The sequence below is a fragment of the Benincasa hispida genome, chromosome 9 (assembly GCF_027475165.1).
Source record: "Benincasa hispida cultivar pf3 chromosome 9, pf3_genome.v1.1, whole genome shotgun sequence".
Classification (NCBI taxonomy): Eukaryota; Viridiplantae; Streptophyta; class Magnoliopsida; order Cucurbitales; family Cucurbitaceae; genus Benincasa; species Benincasa hispida.
The window spans coordinates 76,616,418-76,633,107 of record NC_143486.1 but is presented as its reverse complement, the minus strand read 5'-3'; the positions used below and the strand labels follow the sequence as shown (position 1 = coordinate 76,633,107).

Below are 16,690 nucleotides of genomic sequence, written 5' to 3'. Positions count from 1 at the left end.
AAGGAGGGAAGAATGTAACATCCGAAAATTTAAGTTAATTATCTAAAATTATTGAGTTTAAATTTCCCTTTCATTTGGAAAATTGAGATTAAATTGAAATAATTCAAAAACTTTCATTGGTTAGATTGAATTTAATTGATTAGATATTCAAACGAATTATCTTGAAAATATTGAATTTTACTTGCCTCTGATTTTGGATTTTAGGGCCAACTTAAAATAATAATAATAAAGAGATAATTAATTTCATGTGGTTTTGAATTGAATATTTGGAAGGATTTAATTTGTATTAAATTGATGGATCTTATGCCATTTAATTTTGGTTTTTGAACCCAGATTAAGATAATTTGAAAAGTTAATTGATTTATAAATTTAATAGAATCTTTGGAGATTTTGGAGATATTGTGATAAAATATTTTATTTGTCTTTTCAAAATTTGGGAAAAAAAATAAAAAAATTGAGATTTTTTTTTTTGAAATTAAATGAGAGTGGAAAGAAGCCAAAATTTGGGAGAAAGCAATTCGGTTTTTCAGCGACAGCTTTCACAAAATTGTTGATTGCCAAAGTTTGAACTGTTGGATCGTGCTCAAATTGGGTCAGTCTGTTCGAGACATATATAATTTCATTTTGAATGGTTGGATCGTTATTTGAAGCTTTAATTTGTTCGTAATTGCTGCGGTATAAAATCTGTAAAACTAGAAATTCTCATTCTCTCTCACTCTCGCAAACCCTCCTCATGCAAGACCCTCATTACCAGCCGCTAGCCTAAACAATTTATGTCGTCCGACAACAACACTCGCTGCCTATCAATGGTAGTCACAAGCCGACGTGCCATCAGCCACCATTGCCCGATCTTTGCCAGAATCTTTAGAAAACCCTTGGGTAAGACTTTGTTTCCTTATAATTTGGGATGTGAAATTCACCCATCTAATTTTGGGTTAAATTATTAACCTCTCTTTTGTGTAAAACTTAGATTCAGGATTTGGAAGTTTTGAGGCATTAATCATCAAGCAAAAAAAGTTCAATTCAAAACTAGGTTGATTCAAGTGTGCTAAAGAAGTTCTAAGGAGATTTTGTTTTACGTTTTTACCAAGTTGAGGTAAGTGGTACTATTATCGGTGCCTTTGTACCAGGCGGCCTAGTCTAGAATTATAAAGTTAATTAATGGACTCTTGAAGCATGATTTTATCATTATGTTTTACTTGTTGCATGACAGTTATGAGTATTGTGAGCATGTTCGATTTTCTAATCAGTACTGAAATTATATATGTGATGCATGAATAGACCAATAGGGTAGTTTACCGTCTCGTCTTGACACATGTTTTATTTTAGAGGACCGACGGGTCTAGTTTCATGTTTGATGGTGTGCCTATGGGTCGTTAGACATGCGTGACTCGACAGGTTTACGTTCATGTTATTTTTCTTGTTTGACGGCGAGCCTACAGGTCGCTAGACATGCATGAGCCGACAGGTTTACGTTCATGATATTTCCATGTTTGACGGTGTGCCTACGGTCCGCTAGACATGCGTACCAAGATAAGACAATACGTCTTTTGGTTTTCCTTTCATCATAAAAAATCGATGTAGCTATGCGAGCCACGGGCCATCATTCTCTACTCGTGGATGCATAGCCTGATCATGGGATCACTTGCTGAGTATTTTTATACTAAACCTTTCTTAATTTATGTTTTTCAGGTAAGGATAGGAACGGACCGGCAGGTGACGAGAGGGACCTGTGATCATGCCATATGAGACATGTAAATCGCTTCCGCCCAGTTTATGTTTTCAAGCTATTTAAAAATTTTGATTTGAAACTTGATGTTGGTCAAAATTTTATTTGTTTAAATTAGTTTTTCTTCAATATTTTAGGGCCTCAAACAAAGGTTTTACTTATTTGTTAATTGTTTTGGAAAATTGTCTTTATTATTTTAATGAAATTTATTTTCCTCAATGGTCAAAATGTTTTGAATGTAAATGTGTAATTATGAGTAACAACCTTTATCAGGTACTCAAAAGGTCGGGTCGTTATATGAACCTTCGAATAAGCAACATAAGTCCTCAAGACATTGTCATTTCAAATCCTACAAGGTGCTTAGGGAGGAAATAAAAGAAGTTCGCAAAGATTTGGCGAACTTGACTACTATGGTTCGTCATATGAGAGATACATTTACTGTCCAACATCATCTATGGGTCAACAATTGAACGAAATAAAGCCGTTGGTCCACTGAGAGGATGTTAGACTGAAACTCTAAGAAAACGCACCGAGAGAACAATGGGATAACTTCGTGGGGAGTTCGAAAGAAAGTGAATACAGATAATGACATTCCCTTATATCATATCAATGTTATTCAATGTTATTGATAGACTATTAGTTGGGAATAAATGCTTTATTCATAATGTCGTAAGTTTGTCTCGTGAAGTAACTTCACGGGACAAAAGACAAAAATAAAAGGAAAATTGTAAAAACCACCCATGAACTATTAAAATTAGTTACAATCACACCCCTAGATTTTCAAATTGATCAATTACCCTATTGTAGTTTCAAAATGGTCGCAATTAGGTCATTTTATTAAATTAAATTGCCCTTTTGTAGTTTCAAATGATCGTATAGTAAAAAGCCAAACGATCATATATGAAAAGCTATACGATCTTATAGCTTGTGCTGTACGATCGTTTAACTTTTGTTATATGATCGATTATATAAATCTATGTGACCTAGCATACGAATTTATATGATCAATTATACAAAGTTTCTTTAAGATGATTGGAACGGTAGAGACAGAGTTGAAACGAAGGTGAAAATGTGTAGATACGACCGACGAGCAACGAATGACGCCGAAGACGAATGGAGATGTTGAGAGAAAACTGATAGGAGTACTCGAATGAGAATGGGAATGAGAATATGCGCTTCTTTGGTTTTAAAAGGTAAGGGTATATCTGATATTTCACGTGTGGAAAAATGTCAACCATAGGAAAATTTTTAAAAAGAGGTAATCCATAGAAAAGTATTTTTGGGTTATTTTATGAAAATTTTCAATTTTTAGAGTTGAGTTCATTATTTAATAACAATTATTTAGATTGAAAAAATTTACAAAGTTAATGATTAGATTGGGTCTAAAAATATATTTTAACCCAACCCAATCTAAATCTAATCCACACACACATTCTGATTAAAGTGAAAAAAAAAAGAAAAAGAAAAGAACGGCAAGCAAGATATACGTACCCGCTTTTCCTAATTCGGGTCGCCCGGAATTACCTGCACTGCATAGTTGGCTTGGGCAACCGTCCCAGATGCCACATGGCATCATCTACTCAAGTCGGGTCCGTTCGAACCCGACCCGATCAAGTATCACCATTACCGAGACAGAAATTATGCGAAACGCAAAAAACCCACTGGTTTTATTTTCTGGAATTTGAAAGTGTTTTTAGGGATTTCGCAACTCTTTTGCACTCCTCGGAGCTCAAAACCGGACAGCGTCTCGCCGGTATTTCCATTGAAGGCGGTGGTCGTCGACCTAGAATCACATAATAACCCTGCAACTGTAAGTTCTTTTAGTAGCGGACATTCTTGCTCTTCTTCAAGCTTTTCATTATCTCACACTTAAGACTTGGCTCCTCAAAATATTTGCTTCATTTGCCCAACAAGATTCGAGGCCCAATCGTTCACCCAACCCGTGCATTTGTTATTTGTTTATGATGGAAGGAAGAGGATATTATATTTTATCTGTGTTTGCGCATTCCCTTAGCTTCTAACAGAAGCTTAGCCATACAGTTTCTCAATTTTCTTGGCGCTAGGTTATTACTTTTGGTTCTGTGGTGTCAATTTTTTCTCATTTTGACAAATGTGTTTTGTAGATGCAATTGGAGCCAGTGCACTTGAGGGTATTCTAGTACAGGACGCTTCAAAGTTGTTATCGGTTTATTAATTTGGAAAGTTTATCCGTGTTAGTAGCAGGAATGTCTGCTCCATTGACTCCCTCAAAGCGATCACGTGATCGAACCTTTGTCAAGTCTAATGGGAAAGGAAAATGGCAAAAGTCATCAGGTTCTCGTTCGCAAAATCGATCCTTCAAATTGTCTCCTGGCTATGCTGTTTTTCGTGTTCTCTTTCCTGTTTCCAGAATTGGTAGCCTTGTAGGTAGAGATGGGGACGGTCTATCTAAAATTCGTGAAGAAACAGGTGTAGAAATCAGAGTAGAGGACACTGTCCCTGGATGTGACGAGAGGGTAGTAGTAATTGGAGATTCTAAGCAAGACACTGAAGTGAACCCTGAGCAAAAGAGTAAGGAAGACAACAAAAATTCTGAAGTCGAAGAGAATGATGGTGATATTGCCAAGTTGAAAAATAAGGAAGATAAAGATTCTCCTCCTGTGGAAGATGCTAAACAGAAGGAGGTTTCTCATTTGCAATTGCGAAAAGCCCTCTTTCTTGTTTCTGAGAAAATCTTTGATGAAGAACCGGAGGCAGATGGGACCGACGTTGAGGGTGATAAGCTGCCTACATTTGTTTTAAGATTGCTAGTTCTTTCTAGTCAAGTTGGGTGCCTATTGGGAAAGGGTGGCAGTGTAGTCAAACAAATGTCATCTGATAGTGGAGCTCAAATTAGAATTCTTCCCAGGGATAAACTTCCTCCTTTTGCGACAACCAATGATGAGCTAGTCCAGGTAATTTTGGAGAGCACGATTACTGAGTGTATCACAATTCTAATGTTTATAAGAAAATACCAACTCTTTTACCTTTATTTTGAACTCCTCCTCCTTTTATGTTATTTTATTTTATTTATAATTATTGCTTGTAATTCCATATCATATATGGAATCATTTTTTACGATATCTTTTTTGGAAATTTTCTGCATCTCTTTTAGTTCTATTCAACTCATTTTATTAAATTTTGGTACTTGGGCAATGTATTTGAAATGCTCAAGTGGTTAGTTTGGCTTCATTAACAAGGGATCTAGTGTGAATTTTCTTACTAATACTAGTTTGGTCATTAGTATGATTACGAGATAACTATTTTCCGAAACTTAAATTATACATTTTTGGTAGTTGAAATTGGCATCAGCAACTCATATCATTAGTTGGATAGTCATTACATTATATGAGACGTTTTGTTTAGAGTATACTATCTACTGCTTGTAAATTTTATCCCTTATACACGTCCCTAGCATGTAACAAGAAAATGATGAACTAAAAAGGAACAAGAGTTAAAGCATTTTAGGGAATACTATTGCCTGACTGCAGTCCTGCCAAAACTGCAGTTTTGGATCTAGGCAACGTTCAATTATTTATCTCATACTGTCATTGGAAAAAAAAAAAGTGGTTTAAGGAGGTGACATGCGTTGGAGTTATTGTAGCCATAAGGTCCATAATTATGTGGCTTGGATTTCTGGGGAAACACCCAAACAAAAGATTTGTTCAGTTTCCAGTGCCTGATTTTTATTTACACTTTTATGTTGATGATATGGATGCAGATTAGTGGAGGAATTGATGTGGTGAAGAAAGCTCTTGAACTTGTTTTTCAGCAGCTAATAGAAAATTCACCCAATGATAAAGATCCTGTCGCCTCAAGCAATGCTGCACAGTCATCGCATTCTTCTGGACAGTCTCTCTCTAGGGCTCGTGAATCTCCTCTGGGTAGTGGTTCTTTTAGTACTCATGGAGGCCCTTACTCTGTGCCTCGTGATGTTGGCAATTTTCATTCTAGTGCTCCTTCTCTTGCTCCCAAACAGTATGAAACCAGTATTCCTGGTCGAAGCAAACCTTCTCATGAAATTTTAAGTTATCGTTTATTATGCCCAACTGAGAGAGTTGGAAATGTGATTGGAAAAGGAGGAGCAGTAGTAAAGACTCTTCAGCAAGACACGGGCTGTGACATCAAAGTCGTTGAAGGTGCCGTGGACTCAGAAGACCGCATTATACTTGTAGCTGGTCCTGCGGTAGGGTAATAATTGCTCGAGTATTCAAATGATGGGCTTTTTATTTATTTATTTATTTATTTTAAATTTTACCAATGCTTTGTTAAATTTTCATTTATAGCCTGTTACTGTATTATTTCTCATTAATGTTCTGAGACCAATTCCACTTTGTAGCATCCAGATGACAGAATATCACCAGTGCAAGATGCTGTTTTTCGTGTTCAGGCCAGAATTGTCAAGGCTATACCAGACAGCAAGGAGCAAAACTTGGTAGCTAGGTTTCTTGTTTCCTCCAATCAAATTGGTTGTCTTCTTGGGAAGGGTGGCTCCATCATAGCTGAAATGAGAAAATCGACTGGTGCATATATCCGTATTTTAGGAAAGGAGCAGATTCCAAAGTGTGCTGGGGAAGATGAAGAAGTGGTTCAGGTTTGTTCACCAGTTGCATATGTCATACTAATAGTAACAGGATCATACAAATTTGGTTAATATTATATCATTGCAGGTTCATGCTAAGTAGTTTCCACTTATTTTGGGTATGGTATTTGGCTGTCCTTCATAATCTAGTATTTATTGAATCTAACTTTAAATAATTACTTGTCACTTTACTGACAGATAAATGGAGAGCCTGAAACCGTTCAAGATGCCATGTTGCAGATTACTACTCGGTTGAGGCATCATTTTTTCCGTGATGCATTTCCATCAGTTAATAGTCATTCGAATCCTGCATTTATGGATAGAATTCCTTCATTTCCTTCATATTTTGGAAGGAGGGAATTATCACCTCCAGGAATCTATTCAAGTTTAGGCCCTTCATTTCACAAGTTTGATGCTCTTAGTGGCATTTCTTCACTTGGAGATCTGCGGGATGATCGACCTCCTTTTCTTCATAGGCCAGGTGCTCCTCTGTTATCTGACAGAAAACCATGGAGCTCTCAGGTATTTAACTTCGCTCTTTCAATAATTAGTTTTGGGTGATTATTTTTCTCCCAAATAAAAAGTCTCCTTTTACGTTCCTGACTGGTGTTGGTCTAAAATAATGCACTGTACATATCCTTGGTTTATCCTTATAAATGCATTAAGTTACATAAGAGTTTCTCCACGAATCATCCAAAGTAAAGAATGTGACTTTCTAAAGTTGATAATCTTGGTCTCTCTTCTAAACTGTATTTCAGGGATTAGTTGAAGGTGGTGTTGGCTTGTCAGATTTTGCAGGAGCCCATCATAGAAGAGTTGCTGGATTTGGAGGGTTTGTTATCTCCATCTGCCACTTCAATTACTTTTTCTCACTTATGGAGATCAGTGTTCAATTTTTATTTTATTTATGCAGAGGAAATAATCCAGCTATTATTACAAGCACCACTGTTGAAGTAGTTGTTCCTCGAAACATTGTCCCCGTTATTTGTGGAGAAAATGGTGAATGTTTGAAACAGATTCGTCAGGTATGAACATTCATTTTTGTAGTTTAGTTCAAAAAAAAAAAAAAAAAAAGAAAAGAAATAAAGGAAAAAGATTGTTAGTATTACATATTTACTTACAAAATACTTTTGAGTAATGCACACACAAAGATGATTAATAGCTCTTGTCATTGTATGGATGCTATCTCTTTACATACTTGAATCTGATACATAAGGAACAAAGGGTAGTAGAAAAGAAAAGAAAGGAAAAAGAAAAAAAGGGAAAAACGGCCTAGACCAGTTATTTGTTGAGCTTGACCTCAATGTTTGTTTTCTTTTTAATGTTTTTGGATCTTAATACATTCACGGATGGATGTCATGTATTCTTTAGTTGCCTTTTCTAAAAGTATACATGGAATTATTGTCTTGAAGTGATTCTGATAAAGAGATCAGGGTGGAATGTAGAAGCAGTCATTTGAAAATGAAGTTCCAATTAGTAATCTATTTTTATAATAAGAAACATTTTGTTGTGTTAAAATGAAAAGTACGAAAGGAGACCTCCAATTAGTAATCTATTGACGTGTGGATATTTATTTCATAGCCACAGCAATCTCACGACACATCTTTCTTGTAGATTTCTGATGCAAAAATTACAATTACCGAGCCAAAGCAAGGAGAAGTTGAAACTGTGATTATAATTTCTGGAACGCCTGAGCAGACCCATGCTGCCCAGAGTCTTATTCAAGCTTTTGTAATCAGCGAGACCGAGTCTAGTTGATTTTTTATATTCAGGTAACTATATAGTTTACCGTATTTCGCTATTTAAATATTGTTTTACTGGAAAGCAATATACTGGCAAGTTCTATTTCCTTTGGTCTTAGTCGAAATTTATTTCTGATTGTAGATACGATGACTACTTGCTTATCTCTATGCCCCGATGTTTTGGAGAAAAGATGTTGTACGCGGAAGAGTATTCACTGCTGATACACTTTGGGGCAGTTAGTTTTTGCCATAATCTGGAAAATTTGTCAAACGCTCAGGAGCTGCAGTCTATAATATCTGAAGTTTATGGCCTTGTGACATTTTTCATATCTATATGTAAACACAGCCTAATGATGGCCATATTTTTTTGTGAAACTTGTGAGCATTTGAAAATTGTGATTCCCCGGCTGCAAAAGATGTACTTAGGGGTTCCGAAAAGAAAAAAGAAAGTATATTTAAGAGGACCAGAATAGTAGTTGCACAAGGATATTTTTATTGAGAAATTGCATTGTTTCTTTTTTCACATATCTTTCATAATGTTGAGGCTCTGCTAACATGTTGAAAATTTAGTAGTAGTTATAAATTCAAACTCACTGGACACACTAATTTACTTCTTGCAGGTGGTGTTTTAAAGATTACTAAGTTTACTACTAATCAATGCTAACTTTTGAAGGGTTTGTATGTCTTGACATCTTGGATCAAGCCTTGAATGGATCCAACAGCAGCGATGAGTGAAATGACCAAGCAGGCCCAGCTCAATGTCTTCAGCCAGATCCAAGTGGAAGAGAATCTGGGCAGTTTAGTCCTTGCTATGTACATCTCTACAGGGAAGTATACTGTCAATGGCCAAAATGAAGCTGCCCCAATCAATCCAAGGAAATCATTGAAGAATGGGAATATCATCGCTACCACAGCCGTCATTATAACATATACTGTCCTCCAAATCAATCTGAAGTAGTTAAGCTGATACTCTCCATTAAAAGGTAAGTTGATGATGTGCTCTGTTGTTATGAATTTGCTTTCTGGCCACTTTTTGTTGCACCATTTTTCCACAAACCCGTAAAATGGTTGGCAGAAGACCTGCAGGTTATAGTATTCATTTTCAAATATTAGAACATAAGCTGATTGGAGTAGCAAGATTAAACCAAGCCTAAATGGCATTCATGTTGGGGTTCAAAAATGTATACAATATGTAGGGAATTTCGATGCACTATCGATTCTAGATTTGTTCATAACTAATGCCTAGGCGAACATATCCTGAATCAATGGTGCATCAAAAATTGCTTACATATTAATATACATTTTTGTAATCATCCACAATTGGGGGGTTTTGTTGTTTTACGAGAGGGGGTCCCCTGTATTTGGTTGTCAAAACTCGTGTACTTGAGAATGTGGTTAAGTGATTTCACCTGGTAAGCACCAATTAGGTGGACAACAATGCAGACATTAGCAAGGTCAATGAGCCAAAAGGGCTCGTAGAAGCCGAATCCAGTAAGGAAATTTCCAGGTGCATCGTTTCCGAACGCTGCATATCCAACACAACCACAGAGTACGTAAAAAAGACTAGTGGTTGAGATGCCTACAAAGCTTGCCTTCTTCATAACTTTGTTTTCTGGCGGGTTCGATCTCAATGTGTCCTGTAATTCAATAGATTAGTCCGAGTTGGTGTTACATTACTAGAATAGTATTGTGTGAAGATGTGGGGCTTCCAAAATGAAAAGGACAAGAACATGGTGGGCCAAACCCACCCACCAATGGAGTTCCACATCAAAAAGTTGGTTGGACCGTCGTATCGAGTTCAAACAAAACTTTGTGATGAATCTGTGGCTAAACCCATAGAGAGAGAGAGAGAGAGAGAGAGGCCATTTTTCTTAGTGCTGGGGTCTGGGGTGTGGGGTCTGGAGACTACTTTACAGTACACTGAATATGGTCCTCACAATTCCTTCTATGGCCCATAAGGAATACCAATCCAACCCTAATTCTATCTATACAATCATAACCTTTCATATACGTAATCACTTATTTACTATTTTACCTTTCAATCATACACATATATCAATTGCCTTTTACTATTTTATAGGCTGATGGTTTACTAGAAAGAGGGGAAAAAAAGAAAAACAAAAAGAAAAACAAAAACAAAAACCTATTTGGTTCTTAGATTTTCGTTCGAGTTCACCCTTTTAGTTTTTAGTTTTAAGTTTTGAGTTTGGTTTCGGTTTAGTTAAACTCAAAATATTATAATTTTATCTGTAAGAATTTAGTTTTGTTTCAATTTGACTTCTAAATTTTAAGATTTTCAATTTTAACATCAATTTTTCACTACTTACTCTCCTTTTATTTTTAGTGTTAATGTCTTTAATTAATTTTAAAGAAAATAACGAATTATAATTAATTTTCACTATTTTTCATCATTATTTTAATTTAATTTAAAATTTTATTTAGTAATGATTTAAAATTATTTAAAAGACATTAACACCAAAGACTAAAAGTGAGTATTTAGTGAAAAATGAGATTAAAATATAAATTTTGAAACTTAAGAACTAAATAAAAAGGTAAAATTTTAACATTTTGAAATTCAAAACAATAATAAAATGAAACCAAAACTTAATGTACTTTTAAGTTGCCAAATAAAAAATTAGACACAGAATCTAAGAACAAAAATCTGAGTAATAGTGCTCACTTTTCGGTCTTCTTTTTTTTTTTTTTTTTCCTTCCTTCCCTACCACAGTAATATTCCTGAGAGCTGTTTCGGAAAAACAACTTTTCACTTTTCAGCATAAAGACAGTGCTATTTTTTTTTTTTCCCGAATTTTTGGTTTTTTCCCCCCTCCTTTTCCCCCCTTCATAGATAAACTATGTTTTTTTTGTTTTTTTTTTTTTTTTTTAATTATACTTGAAATAATTTTTCTCATCGATTAGAAATCAATAATAATAATAATAATTTTTTTAAAAAAACCTAGAATATATATATTTAGAAAAGAAACTGTTAAATATTTTCCCTTTCCACATAATGAAGTATGATGGGAGCAATAGTATTACTATATTTTCTCCATCTTGCTTTTAAGGGAACAAAGGATGGAAACCTAAAAAGCTAGTTCTAACAAAAAACATTGTTTTGTCGGTCGGTCTGTGAGTGCCCATGAATTATGGGTTACACCAATGTCAGAGGCACATACATTATTTATTAACTAAATTTCAAACCCTATATCATGTCATTATTACAGCCCACTTACCAATATTCTAACTACATTCTCCTCATCTTGTGTTAAATAATTTTAGAGGAATCAAGAAGTCGAAGTTTATACAGTAATTACAATACACAACACTTTTTATAATAATATTTTAAATAATTACAAATATAATAAAATTATTATGCCATATAGTCTATCATATGATAAACTTTGAGAATTGAATATAATTTTTTTTTTAATATTTGTAAATTCTTTTGAATTGTGCTATATCTCTTAATACTTTGGTATGTTTACTATATTTGCAACTGCCTCAAAAACATAAAATCCTTCTTATATTGTGAGATCCACGATTGACCAACTTTATATACTCAATAGCTTCTTAGATTTAATGCTAAAGCGAATTTAGCTCAACGATAAGATAATTAACATGATTCTTATTTTAAAGGTTGGAGGTTCGATTTCTCATCCTTATCGTTGTAGCTTATCGTTGTAGTAGTATAAAAAAAATTGTTAGACTTAATAGCTCTACTTATTTTCTCGAACACCTCCTCATTGAGTATAATAAAAATAAAAATGTCAAGTCAACATGTCAAGTCAACGTTGTAGTGAAACCGAACCCGTGACAATTACTGAACAGCTCTTTGATTGGTTAGCCTTACTATTCGAGTTTTTTGGACTCTTATTGTTATAGTTTTCTTCATCTTTTATTTATTTGTTTATAAAAGACTGTTAATTGTTATTGTTTGTGCACACTTTAATGTCTTTTAGACATTATTCTTTGATTTTTCTTTTCAAGGTTGTCCCCACACTGTATTGTTCCTTTTCTTTCTTTCATTTTTGTTCACTCCTTTTGTGCTATTTCCTTTTTTCTTCCCATTCAAAAGGAGAATCTGTCTTTTTTTATGTTAGGAAATCTTTAGCTTAGATTACAGTTGAAGTTTCAAATCTTTATCTATAATAAGTAAGCAAAAGGAGTCTTTTTTAATTGTTATTTGTCATTTTAAAACTGTGGAAGTTAAAAGGGGCGAAAAGTAATAATAAAGATGATTCTAATAAGCAATAAGAAAATGCATGACAGAAGTGACTATGAGTGTATTTGATTCAACTTTTCAAGTATTTAATTTTAACAACAAGTCATTCTAGGAAAAAAAATCGAAGTAATTAGCAACTTCTTAAAATAGGGTTTGAAGCACTTTCAACGTGTATTTCATATAGTTTTTATCAAAAAAATTTAAATAAAATTGAGTTTTTTGAAAAACATTTTTTTCTCTAATAAGTCCATACATGTCCTATATCAGCCACCAGTTGTTTTTGAAAAATAAAATTGAGAAATACAAAAAGGGGAGACTTTTATTTTGTTTTATTTATGGTTAAATTACAAGTCTAATCCTCGGAGTTTTTATGGATTAACCCTGGACTGTTAGAAACTTTCAATTTTGTGTCTAATTGACATCTAACAATTTTAAAACTTTAAAAAACTAATTGATTTGTTAGTTATAAATTTGGATTTCATGATTAATTGAATCTTAAAACTTTCAATTTCGTCTTTGGTAGGTTCTGTGAACTTTTAAAAAATTTGAAAAGTATAGAGACTAAACGTATAATTAAGTACTTTGGAGACCAAATCAATACCTAACCTTCAAGATTGTATTAACTAAATTTGTATTATTCAATCTTTACTAAAAGGTAAAAGTAAAACTATATAAATCTTGTCATTGATAGTAACGATTTTTAATGATAGTAAAATGAAGTATTTTATTGAAATATGAATATGATCATATTAATATATAGAAAGTACCTGTATTTCAACGAGAACCATAGAGTAGGAATAAGCAAACGCAATATCCCCAAGAGCTTGGAATGCCTTAAATATTTTCTCCTCTCCTGTAACATCAACACCAATCGTCGCACCCGTCAACGTTGTTCGTACGTGTCCACCACCTTCCGTCGTCAAAATTCAAAACAAATATTATTTCAAAAGGGCGAAACAATATGATCGACAATATTCACACAATATATGTATGTATGTATGTACTTATGTATACCTACAACTCTTGCGATTGAAAGTCCAACGCCGATGGTGGCGTAGGCGAAAGACATGACGGCAGCGATAATCGATAGGCATGAGAGCTTGTGAAAGTTAGGGATCTGGCTAAGTATAAGTTGTATGGCTGCATATATTATCATGAAGGGATATTGAGAAGGGTTGCAATCTGCATCATGTCCATTCTTGTGGAAACAGTTCGATCTTTTCACCGCTCTGTTAAAAAAATTCGTTATTTCAAACGGATACTTAATTTGTGTTTTTACTTTCATATTTTAAATAAACGTATACGAAACTACGATTAAATTATTGATTTAGTTTTTAGATTTTTTAGAATTGTATTTAATATAATAAAGTGTCTAACAAGTCTTTTTTAAAGTTAAACTACATTCTATAGACGATTTTAAGGAATTTTTTTTTTTTTAAAAAAGAGAAACAATTTATACAAAATAGTAAAATTTTAATATTTTTTTATAGAAGTTGATAGAAGTCTATCAATATTTTTATAAATAATTATACATTTTTAGTATTTGTGAAAAATTTTCACGTGTATATATATTTAAAAAAAATGTAATCATAAAAATACAAATTAAACCCTGAAAATAGAATAATTGAAAAAAAAAAAAGAATAAAAACAAAGGTGAAAGTCAGAAATGAGAATTAATACTTGAAACAAAACCCAATAAAGCTTTAATACAAATTTAAAGCTAAGTAGTTTGACTTTCGATATACGAGAGAAAAGGGTAAGAAAAAGAGAAAAATAATAAAGTTGGTTAAGAATAAAGCTCTAAAAGGAGAAGTTTTTCCAAAAAGCAGCCATAAATGCAAACGGTAATCTTTTTTAGAATTCAAATCAAAGGGTAAAAAATATGAAAAAAAATGCGTTCATGTGCATTATGAGCTGTAATTTTATATCGGACATCTAATTGTCTAATAAAAAAAAACTAGATACCGTTTGAGTTGTACTCATCTTTATACAGTCTAATAAAAATTTTTAAATATAGAAAATATTTTTTTATAAAAATGATTTTTTCATAAAAAAAGAAATTACATGAGATTATGTGCGGTCAAAATCTGTCACGTAACAATTTGTTTTGATAAGTGCAGGCTAAGATTGAATCCAAATATAATTTATTGCAAAATATATAGTTAAAAAATACTAGTAAAAGGTAGAGAGAGTAGACTTACACCATGCTAATAGAAGCAGTAATAGTGTAACCAATGCTAACACCAACCAAATTACCATATTGAGCCAATCCACAAAATTTAACATTTCTACCGCCTGGAAAATCCAGTAAAAAAAACCCAACAAATTAAAAAAAGAAATTACTTGAGTTAAATTGTAGTTAACTAGGGTTAATTAATTACCCAAGTGAGCTTTAACAACATCCATATACGTATAGTTTCTTTTTCCAGTAACAGGGTCCGGAGCTCTATAACAATCCGCCAAAAGAGTGGCTGTGAAATATGTAATCATAGAGAACGCCACCAGAACCGCCGGTCCGGCCACCCAACCGAGCTGCGCTAACGCCCACGCCAAAGATAGAACTCCCGACCCGATCACCGCTGTTATTATATGGGCACTCGCCGTAACCCACGTCCCTATATTATATATATATATATATATATATATATATATATATATTAACATAACCATAATTTAGTATATAAGACATTAAGATAATTAAAAAAAACGAACAAGGCTCAATTACCTGTTCGTTTCTCTCGACCATCGTCGTCAATGAAGTTCTTAACGGCAGCTTCGGGGTTTTCGTCGAGGTACATGGAGTTCTTAGGGAATTGATGTGCAGCCATTTTGGAAAGTTATTAGTAGAGAAAGATGGTTTCATGTGGAAAATGAAGAGGGGAGAAGTATGATAAATATAGGAAGCAAAAAGTGGGAGAGTTGAGAAAAGAAAAAAGTTTATTTATTTATTTAGTATTATTAATTATTATTATTTGTGTTGGGGTAGAAAATAAAGTAGAATCCAAGTCAAACAAGGGAATTCTCTAAACTAAGAAATGATCTTGAAAGAATAAATATGACCCACTTTTTCTTTCAAATTTCTTTGACGTGTTATATTTAAACCAATATTAAAATGACTCCTAATACTAATGGAATATGTTTTAAAATATAATACAATATAGTTTTGGATTGTCAAGCACTTATATGTATTTATATATTCCAAAATAAATAACGTACACACATTAGTAATAATTAGAATGGAAAAAAAGTAGACTATTTTGGAGTCTACAAGAACAATATATAGAATAAATTAATTTTTGGAGGGTCAAAAAAATTTAAAAAAATATATATGAAAAAGGAGAGAGTTAAGGTTGGTTGAGAGTTGAGAGTAGTGGAACTGTTTGATTATTGAGAGAGATATATAAAATGTGCTGCACCATCAATGGTGGATATGTTTGTTCTTTTGGGTTTGCTAAAAGGCCCTCCAATTACTTCTTTCATCAAATGAAAAGTCCCCACATTTAAAAAGACATTTTTGTTTTCGTCCATCCATTTCTAATTATTTCCCTTTTTCTCCCATTCCTTTCTCTCAATTTCATTATTGTTCCACTCCCAATCAAATTCTCTTTCAATGTTTTATTATTTCATATATGGTCAGAAGATTCTATATCATTACATACATGGAAATACACGAATTCACATTTTTGAACCTTCTTAAATGATTCATCCATCAAAAGTTGGATTTGAATACTCAATCATCTACTTTCATACTATTTTAAATCATCGATTGATCCAAAATTTTTAATTAATAGATGAATGAAAATCTAATAAATTTATATAGATTAGATTCTCAACGTTAAATCATTTTAATTCTTCACCAATCATTATTATCTAAAATAACTTGGAAAATTTTTATTATTAATTTATAGAAAAAGTCGTGATCTAAATTTGAGTAGTAAATTTGGAAGTTAGAGTTTAAAATAAATAAATAAATAAATGAAAGAAAATAAATGGATAATTGGAAATACATAATTGAAAGAAAAAAAATATAACATGTATGAAGCATTCATGTATATATAGAATTTTTTTCGAAAAAATATCAAATTATTTATAAAAATAACAAAAAAAAAAATATTGATAGACGCTAATAAACTTCTATCAGCGTCTATCACATATCAGTGATAAATTTCTATCAGTTTTTATCAATGATAAATATCGATAGATTTTTATCCATCTCTATAAATTTATATTAAAAAATATTAAAATTTACTATTTTGTGTAAATAATTTTATTTATTTATTTATTTTTAAAAATGTCCACATATATACAGAAAATAAATGTTTTCTTCTACGGATTTAATGACAAAAGTGTAGTGAAGAGTTAGAATTGAAATCAAACTTTGATAAATGAGGAAAAAT

At 32.7% G+C, this 16,690-nt stretch overlaps 2 protein-coding genes across 2 annotated transcripts; one reads left to right on the top strand and one right to left on the bottom strand.

Moving 5' to 3' along the window:
• The first annotated feature begins 3,373 nt into the window (after positions 1-3,373).
• On the top strand, positions 3,374-8,594 carry LOC120085006 (RNA-binding KH domain-containing protein RCF3-like). The gene is made up of 9 exons (XM_039040821.2): positions 3,374-3,539; positions 3,853-4,662; positions 5,469-5,933; positions 6,087-6,341; positions 6,528-6,851; positions 7,088-7,161; positions 7,243-7,354; positions 7,944-8,101; positions 8,214-8,594. Exons 2-8 carry the CDS (start codon positions 3,955-3,957, stop codon positions 8,085-8,087), a joined length of 2,082 nt encoding a protein of 693 aa, XP_038896749.1. The 5' UTR covers positions 3,374-3,539; positions 3,853-3,954; the 3' UTR covers positions 8,088-8,101; positions 8,214-8,594.
• Positions 8,548-15,227, bottom strand: LOC120085007 (amino acid permease 6-like). Its single transcript, XM_039040823.2, has 7 exons — positions 15,019-15,227; positions 14,675-14,908; positions 14,495-14,588; positions 13,308-13,522; positions 13,061-13,203; positions 9,481-9,708; positions 8,548-9,151 (listed from the first exon to the last, which is right to left on the bottom strand). Exons 1-7 carry the CDS (start codon positions 15,119-15,121, stop codon positions 8,732-8,734), a joined length of 1,437 nt encoding a protein of 478 aa, XP_038896751.1. The 5' UTR covers positions 15,122-15,227; the 3' UTR covers positions 8,548-8,731.
• Positions 15,228-16,690: the final 1,463 nt, after the last annotated feature.